Below are 17500 nucleotides of genomic sequence, written 5' to 3' on the forward strand. Positions count from 1 at the left end.
TGCTAAAAAATGCAATAGAGTTTAGAATGATGGACATCAATAACATTATTTATGGCATTGGCTCATCTCTACTACTTGCAATAGTAATACTTATTTTCTGCCAACTGGTGACTACTAACGTTATCTACAAATTTGAAAAATTCTAGCACCGACCAACAAGACTATACAGTGCATCCAGAACTAAACCTTGATGAGTGGAACACTTATGACTTTACACTCAATAAATCCTGATAATCTTCCTTGGACTCCTCTGTACGTTCCTTAACCCGTTGCGGAAGGGGTGCCTAACGACCTAACTGGTCGTCAGGGCGGGCGGTCTACGATACTATGATACTGGCACTGAATTATCAATTATTGATATTTGTGCCTGGTTATTTTTCATTCATTGCTCTGACTGACCAAATTAACAACAAGTAGATTTTACAGGGCACTACTAGTATTATAGTCCTGCACTTCATATTATCTACTCAGGTAATATCTGACTTCCTAGGCATCTGTGGCATCAAGCATCCAACCTCACGGATCATATGTCTGGTAGTGTATACACTTAATTTTCTATAATAAGAATGTATCACATATGTTAAAGCCAGTCATACAAACAGCTTATTAGCACCAAATGGCATCCATATTGTCCTAGGAGGCAGCAATAACTTCACAAGATTTTACTGCTCACCAGCAGGCACACAGACAATTTTTGTGACAGTGTCTAATGTACAAGTCAATAGTCTGATTGAAAATATCATATGCATTTCACAAGCATTTCTAATTAGTCCACTGCTATGGCATTACCATTATTTACAAAACATTAAAGACAAATTAGATGTAAATGAAAGATTATATATCAAGTAAATGTCACTGAAATATATGTAACACCTAATGTTTATCATTTTGCAGAAATAATATTCCAAGTGTAAATTATCCTAATCTCCTTACATCAGTTTATAAGATTTTTCACACAATACTGCAACAGCAATATTATGCAAATTCAGCAAAATACAGCAAGAGTAAGCAGCAGCATAAAGCCTGCAGCTATTAGACATACTATACACCTATGGAATACTGGTAGACTGCATGTTATATTGTAACCACAGGCAAAAGCAACATCAATAGTTCTCTAATTGTGTAACCAGCCTGCACATAGAAAAATGGACCTGTGTGTGCTGTCATGTTTTCCCTACATGACCACACCTTCAGCAATGGATGACTGTATTTTGTAGTAAAGAACATCACAAATATTTGAACAACCAAATGCTATTTTTTCTGCAAATATTTCTTTGTATCTAAGCTAGTATATGTCAAATGTCATGAACATGAAAGCAATAATATATAACCTAAACCTTTGACTCAAAGGATGTTAACACTTCAAACCTTCCTAGTTAGTAAAAGCCTCACCTAACATATGACCTATAGTAACTATTTGGATTGCTGTTTGCTGGCCTAACATTATCCTCATTACCATCCCAACATAAACTGTAAATGTGAAAGCTATAATATATATATACATATATATATATATATATATATATATATATATATATATATATATATATATATATATATATATATATATATATATATATATAACAAATCATACTTGCATGAAAATAAAAAGAAACAACCTCAGTGGATGTCAACCAGCTAAAACAGAAAAATAAAACACTTGATAATGTGTTATGCCTACTTCCTTCAATATATTTAAGGCAAATTTCTAGTCAGATTGCAATCTTATTCTTCAATATTCACCTAGCTGCTGAGCAAAACCAGCTAGTTGGGAGACGCATGCACAGAATTGTGCTTAACCCTATGACGATGGTGCATCACACTCATGTGATACAGCTGAATTCCCAATGCTGGGGCGTCATGCCAGTGTGACATTTCCAATGCAATATTGCAATGGCCCGGCGCAGGGATTTTCACTTATCGCCGTGCCCATCGGGAATGGGTTAACTTGACCGGGTAATGCATCCCTGCCACCAGTTGAATTGTAATATACTTTGGAAGAAAACTTCAATTTTACGCATGTCTCCACAGGACCTTAAATATATGATGCAGATGCTCACGTTGTGTGAACAGGAGGGATAGTTTATATCAATAAATAAAAAGAATCTGTCTTTTAAAAATTTAATTCTTCCATATTCCTAATTCCTCAAAAAGTAGAAAAGTTCAGTGAAATAATATTTACCCGCAACCCCTCTCAAGGATAACGTCAAAGAAATATTCTCCATTTTTCTATTTTTGTTTCACCTGAGTCAAGCCAAATCTTTGCTGAGACATCCACATCATTTGAATGTATAACAGATCACCTCAATCTGAGTTAAGTTTTAATATATAATACATCCAGTTAGTTCGATCTTTTACCCATCATGACCTAAGAACTAGAAACATGCACATAAGTGTGCTGCCTGCCTAATCTTCAGGTGTGCTTGTTATGACTGCCTCTTGTACCATAAGTCCTGTGCTACTGTGAAATCAGTGACATAAGCAGTAAATGTAGCAGCAAATTATTAAATTGCTCAAAATATAACATATCAAACTCTCATCACTAACATGTAGTCTTGTTGGATACTTCTCAATTAGAATAATGGTTCTAGCAATATATATTCCAAATATACTATAATTAACCCTCTCTGGACGGGTGGTACACTACTGTACCGCTCATTCAAAAGCCCAGTGGCCGGGTGGCACAATATGGTGCCGGCCATTTAATTGATTTAGGCCTAAGCGTTCGAAAGCCCCGGCATTGTGACATGCAAGGCTGGAATGCCCCCGTCGTGAGTGGGTTAATATTAAAGTGAGGGTGGTGATATAATAAAATACATAACAAAGAAACTATTTCTGAACAAGATCTTTGAGAATGGATAACAATTGCTTTTCTCACATTTGGTACATTCAACACTACATAGACCCCAATATTATGGACATTCTTTTTTCATGTATAGCAGTAAGCTTTATTCCCATCAAATTTAAAGTTCTACAGACATTTCTAACTCTCTGCATGAAAACCATAAACTACCCTCCATAAGCTATGTTTTATCAAATCATTTCCATACATTGAGAAATATAAACATCACAGAAGCAATGTTCTATGGTTCGCTAGTCAAGATATCTGAATACAATTCAAAGCTCGCAAATGTAGAAGCAAAAATCTCAAGAGGAACTTGGCAAACAGAAAGATATACAGCTAACAAGTGAACTCAGAACTGGCAGACCTGGGACAAATATCTGGTTAATTTCAACTAGAAACTAGAGAGAGTGAGCCGCGACCGACCGCTGCATGCACGATCACCAAGCATGCTGGCCATATGAAAAGCCATGATGTGATATCACGTCCATGGCAGCAAGTGCTGCCCCATATGACATGGTATCAAGTCACCAAGTGTTAATGGGTTTAGATATTGTGTGTATTTTATACTATTTTCTAGACTTATGGTTTGAAATATGATTCTATACATATAAAAAAAAAGTGGCTCTAATCAGTATTTAGTATGATGACCTAGTTACACAACAGCAGACATAAATAGCTTGTAATTTCAATAAGAGCAAAAATGCAGTACAAAAACAATCAGATCCCATGCCAGTTGAGAGGTTAAAAACAAATATCTTCAATGTATATTTGTCCGCTGTGGCAGCAGCCAGCCCCTGGATGTCAATAAACCGGCCTGCTGGTTAGGCCATAATGTGATATCATGTCATCCGTAGTTAAAGGTTTAAGGATTGTAGAAATTTGACCTTCTTGGCTTGTTCTAATCATGTAACAATAATACATTCACAAGCACTAACACAAGATCAGAATCAATAGCACACTTCTGCTAGCTTGCCAATTCAGAACCTTTCCTTCCAAAGGGTCTTTACTCAATTAATCTCAAGTCTCAAAATGTACCTCCGATGGTTTGGCTTCTGATTCTGAGAAAGGGATATACCTAATATGTTAGGGATACTGTACCAAATTGAGACTCGCTTGTTGAATATGTACGGTATAAAGCACATCAATCAATGTCAATGTCTGTACACCCCAGGAACTCTATCATCTCAAGAGATTCAAAGATGTGTAAATGCACATGCCCCTTTGTATTTTACTGGCATCAACAGGCTCTATGACTGTGTAACAGGGATACATTTGATTATTTTACAACTACTACAGCAAATCTAGTGACACAAATACCTTTCCATGTCCTTTGGGATACTTTGGACACTGTTGATATTGCAAGTACGGCAGTCATATACTTGTGAGCATTGACATTGCATATAGAGTACCAAAAGATGATAATTCCTATTTTACTTCCACATGCAGAAAAAACAAGGACAGGCTTCTACAGCACTGGGTTCTTTTCCTTTCCTCTTATCAACATGAAGCACCTACAGAGTGCTCACGTTCCTACATCCAACAGCATTCAACTTGACACCAGGACCCAACATGGGTCAATGTTTCATCAACAGTGCTCACACCATTGCCTTTCCACCAGCTTTCACACTGACAATTGATACAACACAAGCTATATAACTGATTCAGTTGTTCCTAGGATATCCTCCCATAGACTGACCTTGATTGAATAGAAACTGTGTCCTCTTGAAGGCCTAATGTGGTTTGCAAAATAGATGTGTCATTCTGATATATCCCGGTTTTTCTATTCTTATAAAACTATGGAGAGAAGTATACAAATTATCTATCACAAAAAAATTAATTCGGCGAAATTGTTGAGCGTCAACTCATACTTCTTTTGGGATATAAGATTTTTAAACAACTTCAAGCAACTTCGACTCCCCCATCTAAAGGTAAATTTTTCAATGAAAATTCTCAACATGGGAATATAACAACAAGAAAACCAATAACAATAATAATAAATAGTGATAACATTAATTCTAGTTTACACCAAACATCCTTATAAAAGCAAACAAGAGACGACATCAAAACATACCCAACAGGAGAGAATCAATTACTCATGGAAGACATAATTTATTTTATAGCCATTTAAAGACATTTATTGCTTTAAACAGTGGCAACAATCAATTGGTTCAAATGACAATCTCTCTTTGTGGGAAATAATATTCATGCTGATCACTCATCAGACCAATATAGATTGAGGACAAACCTGTGGAACAATCCCCTTAACACCAAAAGAAAAGGCATCATATATAGGCTTGGGTGAGATCACAGGGCAAACTGTACCTGTTTCCCACAGGATACTGGAACAGGATTGAGAGACTTTCAAGTCTTATAATGCAGACTTTGATCAATAAGAAACAAAAAAAGAAAAACTTTTTGTGGATTGAATTAGATAAGTGTTTGTTTAATGTACAGATGTGCCACATTTGTGTCAGATCATAAGGGTTAAGCAGGCAAGAGTAATATAGTATAAATTCTCCCGAAGATCTATATCATAATAAATTATACAATATACATCAGTATCATTACCACCCTTTTAATTTTCTTCTTAATAAACAGCAATGTTTTAGATAATTTGTAAAATCAACTTTACATTCATCATTATAAAGAAAATGAGTGCATCAGTAACACACACTTTCTATATTACAATCATCAGAGAATCAGACACATCAAACAAGGTATATCATATCAATGTGAAAAACTGAAATCCCATTAGATGTAAACTAATGTGAAAGTCTTCAAAAATTGTAACTGTTTTATCCAGGAATATTTCCCATCAGATCCTCTTAGAAAGAAAGAAAGAATGAAAGACAAAAAGCAAACTGATATATAGCATAACTTCCATTAACTTAAGGATTGTAAAATTAAGATAGTGGCCATTGTCATGTTGCATATAAAAAACAAAAAAAACTTTAAGCTCCAGAAAACAAATTTTGGTGTTACCCATGAATCCCCTAACCAAATACTGTTATGTCATAGTCACCCCAGACTATGGCTGCTATTGTATGTTTCAGTTTTCAGATTAGAAGCAAAATACCTTCATCATTCACCAGGAAATAAATAATTTGACGACGAAATGAAAGAAACAACTAATAAATACTATTCCACACCCATGAAATCTGGGAAAATCTGCACTCATATTAAATCCATGTAGCTGTGTTTTATTTTGTTTAAAAAAAGTGAAAAATGTATAAATAGTATAATAATACAAATAACTAACACCTATATGACATGTTGCAAAAAAGACATAGATAGAAATCTTTGGCTTTAATCCACAAACACATTCCACTAAGTTTGTTTTTTCTTTTCTTTTCTTCTCTTTACACACAGAAGGTTCTACAACTGTTTAGTTGCCAAGGAATCAATTATTAGGCCTACCCTACATCAACTACATCATTTCTAGAACTTTGTAGAAAAAAAAAAAATCTTTCTTTTAGTTATGATTACAATAATATTGAGTATCCCACTGAAACTTTGCAAAATCAGACTCCACACACGCTCATCTTAAAAAAGAAAAAAGATAAATGTGGGAAATAATAGGCAGTAAATGCAAATCCTCTACAGACTATGGTAGTGACACTGCAAGGAATGGCCACTGATAGTAAAAGTTCTTCAACCCCTTCAGTCTCACATTCACTTGCAAAAAAAAAAAAAAAAAAAAGGGGGGGAGGGAGGAATTTGCAGCATTCTTCTATGCTTCAATGAATATTTACTACCCCCCGCCACCTCTCTCTCTCTTTTGCATGGAGATAAAATGAACTCAAATATAATTTTTATGTTTACTTACCCATTTTCTTTTGAATAAACTCCATACATACAAATATAAACACATTCATAACCATATAAAAAAAAATAATAATAAAATAAAATAAAATCTGGTGAACTAGGACCAGCACTTGCTAAGGTCTGGCATCCAAAGGACGTCGTGCAAGTGGAAAAAATGCTGGCGGTGTCTTTATTTCTCAGGAGAGAGGAATCCCGCCTTATAATTTCTGTAGATCTGGTTCTCAAGGAGATATCTAAAACATTTCTAAAATATAACAAGTATAATATCTCAGCTTTAGTGAATACATCTATTAATATGAAACATACGCTATTAGGCAATCAGTACTCAACAGATAATTTTTATAAAATCAAACAAATTAATTATATGCTCTTTTTGGAAGATACTAATAATCCCTTTCCTTTCCTCATAAAATATAGTTGCTGTCAGAAAAATACATTTCCTTTCATTGCATCAATTTGCTAGCAATTGAAAACTTATAGTAAGCAACAGCATGGGAGAGACATCTCTGAAAAAAGTCAAAGGAAGTGATCTACCTCCAAGTGTTTTATTGATATTGATATCTTAATAAACTTGAGAAATTCAATATTTACTGAAAAACACTATTAACCCTCTCTGGACGGGTGGTACGCTACGGTACCGCGCATTCAAGGCCCGTTCGCTGGGTGACGCCATATGGCGTCGTTTACTAAACTGATTTAGGCCTATGTGTTTGAGAGCCCCGGAATTGTGACATGCAAGGCTGGAATGCCCCCGTCGTAAATGGGTTAATAGCAAGCTTGTGTAAAAGGCTATAACTTATCTTAAAAGAACAGGTAATTTGTAATTTATTATTCTTTCTTCATAGTACCAAATACTTGAACAAATTTTGATAAACTTTGAATTAGTTAAGAAACGCATGACCAGCTGCAGGTAAGCTTCCCACTGGTACATGAGGTCAAGTACATATGCTTTATATCTATTATGCTTTCCTCCTCCTTGCTTTTGTCTAATTCATGAAACATCGTACTGCCTTTCCCTTTCTATAGTAAATCTGCTCAATCTTTCAAAAATATATCAGTTTCAAAGAAACGATCTAAAACACGTGAGATGTTAAATCTTCAAATTCTGTCATTCTTCTTAAAATTTCACAATGTAAAATATAAAAACGAAACTTTAATTCAAATTTGACAACTAATACCAAAATAAGACTTCAAGAGGCCAACCCATCAGTACCATTACTATGCACTCAATTGTTCACATAAAGGCAAAAATACCTTAGATGAGTTATAGAGTTAATATATGTGTTACAACTCTCATAGATCACGAAGAGTCCAATAAAAGTTGGAAATAATATCCAATACCTGTAGTTCAGAATAAATGGATAAGCAGTAGAATAGCCAGAAAAGGATGGCACAGTCTGGTATAGCATACTCGACTGTTCTATCAAGTGTGATATCCCAGCCAATGTAATACTTCTCTCTCCTTATTCCCCCTCCCCCTCCCCACATATTTTCCTTTTTAAGACACTTGAAGAAAGTCAAGTATTCCTTTTACTTGCGCATTACTCCAGAATGATCGCAGCTGAAAAGGGTTATGCAAACCAGTTATAATCGATACTGCATTCCCAAAAATTAACTTAAAAAATCCCTTTAGGGTAATTTACAACCCAAAGACTAAAAATGATAGAAATCCTCTAATCTTATTCCCATATTAATTCAGTTGTCAAAAATCTAGAGGAATATTCTGGACCAACGGCTTCCACAAACGGCTGGAATATCAATAAAAAAATACTGATATGGTACGCTCTACGGAAAGAGACAAGACTCCTCGATAAATACTGATTCACAGAATATGAAAAAGCATGAATAATTACTGGCATACTCACCAAGTTCGAAGATGAAGTGTTGTGTTGACAATACAGATGGCAGGGACTTGCCCTCTTGCTGTCTTGAGCGCAACACAATGCACTGATATTTCACCATTTCACTTTTACTTCACTTCTCACTTTCACTGATCATTTCTCACTCACTAATATCCCCCACACTATTTCACTAGCCAGGCAAATACTCTCTCATTGATCAATGACTTAGCTCAGGGCTTCAGTCACCTATTAATCTCTTGTGTGAACTTATGGGATCTCCAACACACTTGGTCCTGAATGCTTGAGCGAGTCCATGCAAGACACTACCTTACAAAAAAGTTTATGACCAATACCTTACAGCTAAGCCGAGTCCACATGGTGGGGCCTGGCTCTGTGCCAACCTGCTAGTGAGTGTCACCTACTGCTGGTATATGGACTTGACCCAACCACTCACTACTTTCACTGAAAGTTCATTATACTACTATTTGGATAATGGTCTCTTAAGATATACTGACGGACAAGTCCACTGGGTAGAACTTATTTACCAGCATATATTTACTCTTCTACTATCTGAAGTTCTAATTATCAAAAGGAAACACCTAGTCTATGCCTGCTCTTGATGATGGTAGTTAGGTATTAACTGACGTGGAGGTACGCACTGCACTGGTTATGTTTGTGGTGGGTGTGTCACTCACTAGCCAGGTTGTGTGAGAGAGAAAGGGACAGAGTCCTGTGAGAGGATAGGGGTCCTCAGCACTGGGGTGAGAGACAGAGCGGTAACAAGACACCGAGGGAGTGAGTGGGGCTGACCCGCTAGGGGCCATGCCAGTCTCACGTGTTTACCCTGATACTAGCAGAATCCGTGACACGTTGCCACGCACTTACTGACTGTCAGTCCATTTACTGTATTGGATATTGGAGAGTCTTATCTGCTAGTTGCCACTGTTGCCACCATAGAGAATGCTACCATACATCTCCTTCCACAACACAACTTCAACCAGAGACCAGCACTGACTGTTGTTTGTGATGAATACTGAAAAAATGGTCTTGAATTTGTCTAACTGATTTTCACTATTTGAGACTGGGTCATGTGTACTGTTCAATGATAGAACTATTGGGTTTCATTACTGAATCAGTTTCAAACTGCAACATGTGTGGTGTTATGTAATGTGATGGCCACAGTACTAGTTGTGCACTGGTGAGAGATGAAGCTATCATTACCCAGAGAGCCATCACTGGCAACATCAATATGATATGTAACTCTCCAAGCCGTGACTGAACCTTGGTGGTAGTGACGCACCTGAAGCTTACGTCCCCTCGGCCCCGGAAGTTTCCACGTTCTCTGGGGCGGCCACGGCGGTCGCCTGCTGGTTGGAGTGGCCGGCGGAGAGGCCCCCTGGCCCGAGCAACGCGTGCTGCTCGCTTGCTTTTGTGCAAGACTGGTGTGAGATTGACCCCGTCATCTTTGGGAAAGAGTCGGCAGAGTTCCTCTGCTACTCTTGGTTCAATCTCCTACAAATAGAAATAAAGATTCTTGTTGCATTTCTGCGTGAGTATCTTAAATTATACAACACAATGAAAATCTATACCTGTTAACTATTATTATCATTTCTGTTTTAATAAGTTAAATCTAAAATTTATAATTTTTCATTCAGCTATTGCTTTCAATTAGTCGGTAAAAATCATACTGTGGAAGCATAAAAAAAAAAGGTTTAAAAATGGGCTTATGAGTTCATATTACGTTTCTGTATCAACTTTTTTCTGCATTATTTATATGCAAAAATAAACAGGAACATTCACTGGGTTACAATAGGTGTTTGTTACTTATTAAAACACTGTAACAATTAGAAATTAACTGACAATAAAATAAATGTTTTAAGGTGAATTCCCTTACCTTATCAGAGCAAATTTTAATCTTTGGTCTTTACCAAGACCACAGAAGCAATAGCAAACAGGCTTTTAGATTGCACAATCCCATATTTCATAAATGTGTATGTAATGTTATCTATGTACTCCATTTCATAAAAAGGCATGATGATTATCTGTATAGCTTTCACAAGATATAAGATGAGAATAAACTGATATAAAATGGTAGAAAATAATTAACAATGTGTCATTGGAGATCTTTTCCCCAACTGGTCAGGTATTGGAGATTGGGTGTGTATATGCAATTTATTAGCTGATATTATAGCACAAGAAAGTGGCAAAGAACCATCTTTGATCTGCATGACAGAATATCATAGACAACAAGTTTAATGAATGAGACGTCTATGTGGCATAAAAATGAGGCAATTTTCCTTACTCCACAGAAAAGATTTAAAAAAAAAAAATAAATAAATAACCTTACATTTTTAAAGCAAACATGCATTGAAAACTCAAATACTCCCCACCCCAAATACCCAAAAGTCAATAATGTGACAAGGCAATCATTAACAACATGATAACTTTCCCAAAGAGATTATGAGAGCCTATGAGTGCATGCTGGAAGATACAGTATTGGTGTAAAACAGATGAATTAGGTAAAATATGAGTAATGAAAAACCTAAAATAAAATGATAGATACTACAATGTACCATAGACCATAACTCCCTTCTTCAAATATGAATATATAGTTTCAAAACAGGAAACTAATCCAAAAGACAGAAACACTTATTTAAAGGAAAATCAAAATCCACTCTTACCTGACCGTCTCTTCCAATCTTTACTGGTTTGCCTTCGTTCCATGGATTATAAAGATGTTGTGTTTTAGTAAAGGATAGGTCTTTCCTGAAAGTACAAAGTACCAGTGTAATTATTAATAGAGAAGATTATATATATATATATGTGTGATATATATGTGTATGTATATATTGTGTATATATATATATATATATAATTTCTACTATATAAGTATATGAATCATAAAGACAACTACACAGCAATCCCTCATAAAAAAAAAACTTTAATGGAAAATAAGAAGCTTTTTTCAAAAGGTACAAACAGACAGTATATGACTGGCATTGCATTGCTGACTGTTTTGGAATGAGTACACAGATCAAATGATTCCAAACAACGAGAACTGTATTATCTATTTCCTTAAGAAAGCAACCAAGACAATGAAACTCCTACACTTCCCTAATCTTCACATCAGACTTACCTTGATATCCAATCCATCTCAAATATTCCTCCCAGAGCACGAGCTGACAATCCTGGTGGCAGCACCCAGGACACTGGGGGAAGGTCTCGTCTTGATTCTCCCGATAGCCGTGCAAATCCTGCAATTGAGAGAGGAAAAATATCAGTGAGAAAAAATGCAAAGAATGAGTTATGATAAAATAGCCACTCAAATCCAATATATTAAAAAAACAATACGTGGAAATACACACAAATGAATATGGTCACTTACCACAAAAACGTCCACTTTCTTTAACTGAGAAGATAAGGATTACATTCCTAGCTTCTCTGTAAGCCTGGTTGAGCTTGGCTTCATTCTGAGGAGGTGTAGACCACACACCTTTGGACTTTGACAACACAATGTTCTCTCCATTGTTGGATTTCATCAGGAAGAACCGAGCATCACGGAACATGTAATTTATTTTAGTTATGTAGTCATATTTTTTCTTTGTCGAGTTCTCCTTCACCTTCTTTTCTGGCGCTGTCAAAAACAATTCATATAAGTCAATGAACTAAGCTGGAGTCTTCATTTGGGTTTCCAGACAAAAATGTAAAATATGCATTGTACCTCTGCAATAATTTGAATCTATATAAAAAAGTCACCTACTATGACTATGAAATATGACAAGTCAAGTCATTATTTATCTTGCTACAGCAGAAAAAAAAAAAAATTCAAACTACTCTACTAATCCATGAAAAACCTGAGATTTGTGTTTCTGCTCAGACAATTTTAGGTCATACAAGTAGTGCAAAAGTGTGATAAACTCCATAATATTCCTGGACATGCTTATCAACTCTGATTCTCTTTGTGTACAAAATTGTTTCCAGGTAATATCTTTACATAAGTAATGTGTTTCTTAACTCCTTCGACATGAGGACGAGTACAATGTGTCCTCACAGGGCTCGTGACATATATGAGAACTCGCATACTGCGTCATGGCTGAGTTCTGTTAGAAATAATATTTTTTTTCTGGATACTGTAAGAGATCTTTCAGAATATAGATCGTATGTGATAAGATGGCTTGACTTTCATTGTTATTACATAGGAGGGGGAGGTACCAATACCCCATTAGCAATATATATATTTTTTTTTATGGAACATTATGTACATATAAAACTTATTATGATTAGTTTACAATAAAAGTGAACTCTTTCAACTGTTTTCTGCTGTCCTTTGAGGGAAGTCTCTAACCAAGGTCACCTGTCACCCATAACATCTATTCCCGTCATACACTCGGTCCCTCCCATCCCCTACGCCCTCCTCTTTCCTCTATCTCTATCACCTCTTTTGCTTTCCTTACGGTTTCCTCCTCCACCCCTTCCCATCTTTAATTCAAATAGGGAGAAGTTTGCAATAAATGGATTAACCCTCGCAATAAATAGATTAACCCTCTCTGGACGGGTGGTACAGTACTGTACCGCTCATTCAAAAGCCCAGTGGCCGGGCAGCACAGTATTGTGCCAGCCATTTAATTGATTTAGGCCTAATAATTTGAACACCCCGGCATTGGGATATTCAAGGCTGGAATGCCCCCGTCGTAAGTGGGTTAATGTCTGTATATTGTATTGGGAGGGAGGGAGGGGGGGGGGGGCTGAGAGAGAGAGGGAGAGGGGGAGAGGGAGGGAGGGAGGGAGGGAGGGAGGGAGGGAGAGAGAGAGAGAGAGAGAGAGAGAGAGAGAGAGAGAGAGAGAGAGAGAGAGAGAGAGAGAGAGAGAGAGAGAGAGAGAGAGAGAGAGAGAGAGAGAGAGATTTTATTCACTATTCCCACATATTCCACCTTGCCCCCCAAAGAAATTTAACGTAAAATAGGTCTTTGCCTGGATTGTGCTGGTATAGCTGCGCACATAAAATTCCATCACCCCTGGGGGTTAACGTTTGGAATTTTCATGGATATGAGGGTTTAGTTTTACCAGGGGTGGACCTCTTCCTCATTCTCCAACTCCAAACAACCCTAACCTGTCTACTGCTTCCTCCTCTTCGCTCTTGTGTTTCCTCGTGTTTGCCTACGCCCCTTGGTCCTTACTCCTCCTCTACCATGACTAGTGCTTGGTGTAGGTTCATCATTGCTCTCAGAAAGGCTTTCACTGCCTTCTGTCACTGTTGTCTTTTCTGAGCCTTGTTGTCTTGCCTTGCTTCTTGATGCACCCTTTCCCCCGTGCCACTTATTGTAGTGTGTCATGGAGCACAACCCAGGTTCCCCAGGGCAAGCAGGGCAGAAATAGGCAGTGTCTCTTCTTTTTGGGTAACATACCCGACATTTTTTCCGCTTCCCAATCTTTTCCCACTTGACAAACTGGTGAGTATTGTGGGTGAGAATCTCCCGTTCCTGCTCTTTGAAGAAAATTTTAGATCCTGGATTGTGCTCTCGCAAAAGATTCTTCACAAGAGACTCCAGAAATTCCATGAAACCTGTTTTGCTCTTGGATACATTTTTCCAAGCAATGTATGCATTTAGGGCACTTCTGAAAATGAAATGCATTCCAATTTTCTTGAACCAAGCCAAGCTCTTGTAATCTATGTCATATGGCTCAAGCCACTGGTCAGCCTTGTCAATACTTCCCATTTTTTTATTGTATTTGTCCATGTGAAGGGGTTTGTTTCGGAATACTATTTGGTTGCCAGGATGCTCCCTCACCTTTTCCACCATATCAGCCTTGTACTTTGTGGTCAAGACTGTTATGTCTCTCTCGTCTTCCCACCTGACGACCAAAACATTCCTCTTTCTTGCAAAAATGCACTGATGTTGTTCTAGGGGGAACTGGCTCACTTCTTTTGGCGGTCCTCTTCCTTTTTGCACCAAACCAGTGATTGTGGTGTTTCTCTCCTCAAGGTAGTGTGCCAGCCTTAGGCTCGTGTACCAGTTGTCGGTGACAACGTGGTGTCCCTGATCTAGGAGCTGCCTCATTAGATACACAACAATTTTCTCAGACTTTGTGAGGTTGTTTGCTCTTGGATCATTAATCTGGTACAAGTCTTTTCCATAATACAATTCATAATTCCAGCAATATCCTTGCCAATTGGGAGCTGAGGGACACAGCACAAACACTTTGATTCCAAACCTGGCTCTCTTGGACTTGATACTTTGGCGGAACTCTAATCTCCTTTTCCAAAGCACTAAAGCTTCATCGACAGCCAAATGCTTGCCAGGTGAAATTACCGCCTTATATTTCTCGCGGAGCAATGAGAGGAAGGGTTCAATTCTTGTATGCAGCTCATCTTTTATTACGTCTTCTGGAGGTGAAAACCGCAAGAATTTCAGTATGCTGAAAAATCTGTCTCTACTCATGATCTCCTTACAAAATACAGGCGGTCCACTTACTACCAAGTCATGTCTCCAATACTGAGCCATCCTTGGCAACTTCACTAAGCCCATTGCAATCACCAGGGCTAAAAAGGAGTACATGTCTTTTTCTTGAACCTTCTTCCACTTTATGGAGTTAATTTTTCCTTTTTTTTCAGGATACTGGAAAAAAAACAATTCAGCTTGCTTGTTTGTCCACTCACACAACTTTTCTACAACTCCTCTGTCAAAGAATTGTTTGAATGCATTGCTAGGACTTGTAAATTGGTCTTTGTGAGTTTCACTTATCCCACAATGGTCACCCCAGTATTCTGGCAACGGGTCTTCACGCATGTCACTGAATATGTCAGAAATGAACCTCCATCCTCCTTCCATTTCTCTAGCTTCATTTTCACTGAGCTCCTCTTCATCTTCAAATTCTTCTTCTGAGAAATCATCGCTGTCCTCATCTTCAAAATCAGAAATGTAATCTTTGTTATTTAATGATTCCAAGACTGACTTGTAACTGCGTCCTGAAAGACTATGCACTGTTTTTAAACTAACTCTAAACAGGGCAAGTTGACCCAGGCAATTCTTATCACTACCTCCACCCTCACACTGTGTTTGTGTTTTCTCACTGATGACCCAAGCTCTCCTACCACCTATATGATAAATCCTCCACAAAACACCCTAAGTAAGTAAGTAAGTAAGTAAGGAAGTAAGTGAGAGTGAGAGTGTGAGTGTGTGCGTGTGCATGTGCGTATGACATATCCGAGGACGCACGTACTCTTTCTTCCGGGATCCGGGTGGGGGAGGCATTGTAATTTTTTTTATGGAGGGAGGGAAGGAGGGAGGGAAGGAGGGAGGGAGGGAGGGAGGGAGGGAGGGAGGGAGGGAGAGGGAGAGGGAGAGGGAGAGGGAGAGGGAGAGGGAGAGGGAGAGGGAGAGGGAGGGAGAGGGAGAGGGAGAGAGAGAGAGAGAGAGAGAGAGAGAGAGAGAGAGAGAGAGAGAGAGAGAGAGAGAGAGAGAGAGAGAGAGAGAGAGAGAGAGAGAGAGAGAGAGAGAGAGAGAGAGAGAGAGAGAGAGAGAGGGAGTGAGAGGGAGTGAGAGGGAGTGAGAGGGAGAGAGGGAGTGAGAGAGGGAGGGAAGGAGAGAGAGAGAGGGAGGGAAGGAGAGAGAGAGAGGGAGGGAAGGAGAGAGAGAGGGAGGGAAGGAGAGAGAGAGGGAGGGAAGGAGAGAGAGAGGGAGGGAAGGTGAGAGAGAGGGAGGGAAGGTGAGAGAGAGGGAGAGGAAGGGAGAGGAAGAAAGGGAGGGGAAGGGAGAGGAAGAAAGGGAGGGGAAGGGAGGGGAAGGGAGGGGAAGGGAGGGGAAGGAAGGGAGGGAGAGGGAGAGAGGGAGGGAAGGGAGAGGGAGAGAGGGAGGGGAAGGGAAGGGAAGGGAAGGGAAGGGAAGGGAAGGGAAGGGAGAGGGAGAGAGGGAGAGAGGGAGGGTGGGAGGGGGGAGAGGGAGAGAGAGGGAGGAAGATGGAGAGAGGAAGGGAGGGAGGAAGATGGAGAGAGGAAGGGAGGGAGGGAGGGACGGAGGGAGGGAAGAGGAGGGAGAGGGGGAGGGAGATAGGGGGAAGGAGAGAGAGAGGGGGAAGGAGAGGGAGGGAGGGAGAGAGGGGGAAGGAGAGAGAGGAAGGGAGGTAGGGAGGGAGAGGGAGAGAGGGTTAGAGGGAGAGAGGAAGGGAGGGAGAGGGAGAGAGGGAGAGGGAGAGAGGGTTAGAGGGAGAGGGAGAGAGGGTTAGAGGGAGAGAGGGAGGGAGGTAGATGGAGAGGGAGATTTCTCAATAGTGAGTGTCGTGTGTGTGTTTGTGGGGAGGGGGGATGCTAAGGAAAGCAGAGCTCTCTCTTGTGGTGGGGGTGGCATCCCATGTTACCATATAGTGTATACTACATATAAATACTGCTTTTTATTTGAATGATTCTAAAGTTTCATCTTTCTCTTTTCACTAGCTTGATGGTCCTGGTGGGCTGGTCAATGCAGCCTGGGTCAACCAAAACATAGGCCCACCACCACAGAGGAGATGACCCTCCACCTCCCTCCACCACCCCTGTAGTACCCTCTACTTGCACTACCACATCCCTGCACACATGAAAGCCACAATATTCCCCAGAGTTATAATTCCCCCTCCCCCCCTCATACAATAATAAAGAAAATATAAAACCAAGGATTTGTTTTCTTTACCTTTCCCAATAATGATCAGGATATCAAAACAATGAGGTGTTTGTAAGTGCTCACTATCTTGGAAGCAACAGGGTCAATTACGTATGATGTGCCCTTACTTCAGCACTGACTAACAGTATGTGAGAAAAAAAAAAAAACACTTCACGCAAACTGTATAAAGTACTCCTCCATAACTTATTTGCTCTCTCTAGCTGTCCCCTCTCACTCATAGTCCTATTTACTTCTACATTTTCTCTTCTCACCCTATTCTCAAGCCATCTAAATAACTTGTTACATGCACAGGGGAGAAAAGGTTAACTCTGCATAGTTTGATGTATAATATATCA

General features: G+C 38.9%; 1 protein-coding gene across 6 annotated transcripts in view; it reads right to left on the minus strand.

The window, feature by feature from the left end:
• The window catches only part of LOC122244462 (piggyBac transposable element-derived protein 4), a 55901-nt gene that overhangs the window by 32193 nt on the left and 6208 nt on the right, over window positions 1-17500 (minus strand). For 4 of the 6 annotated variants that reach the window (XM_043002376.2, XM_043002385.2, XM_086541492.1 and 1 more), the window contains exons 6-9: window positions 11897-12145; window positions 11648-11765; window positions 11193-11277; window positions 9812-10023 (exon numbers count right to left, since the gene is read on the minus strand). In XM_043002376.2, coding sequence (XP_042858310.2) covers window positions 9812-10023; window positions 11193-11277; window positions 11648-11765; window positions 11897-12145 — 664 coding nt within the window. Of the gene's footprint in view, window positions 1-9811; window positions 10024-11192; window positions 11278-11647; window positions 11766-11896; window positions 12146-13582; window positions 15416-17500 lie in introns of those variants that run through there. The other 2 variants (XM_086541491.1, XM_086541490.1) reach the window with 2 other exon arrangements.

The sequence above is a fragment of the Penaeus japonicus genome, unplaced genomic scaffold (genome assembly GCF_977035675.1).
Source record: "Penaeus japonicus unplaced genomic scaffold, GWHDUDI00000001_assembly GWHDUDI00000011, whole genome shotgun sequence".
Classification (NCBI taxonomy): Eukaryota; Metazoa; Arthropoda; class Malacostraca; order Decapoda; family Penaeidae; genus Penaeus; species Penaeus japonicus.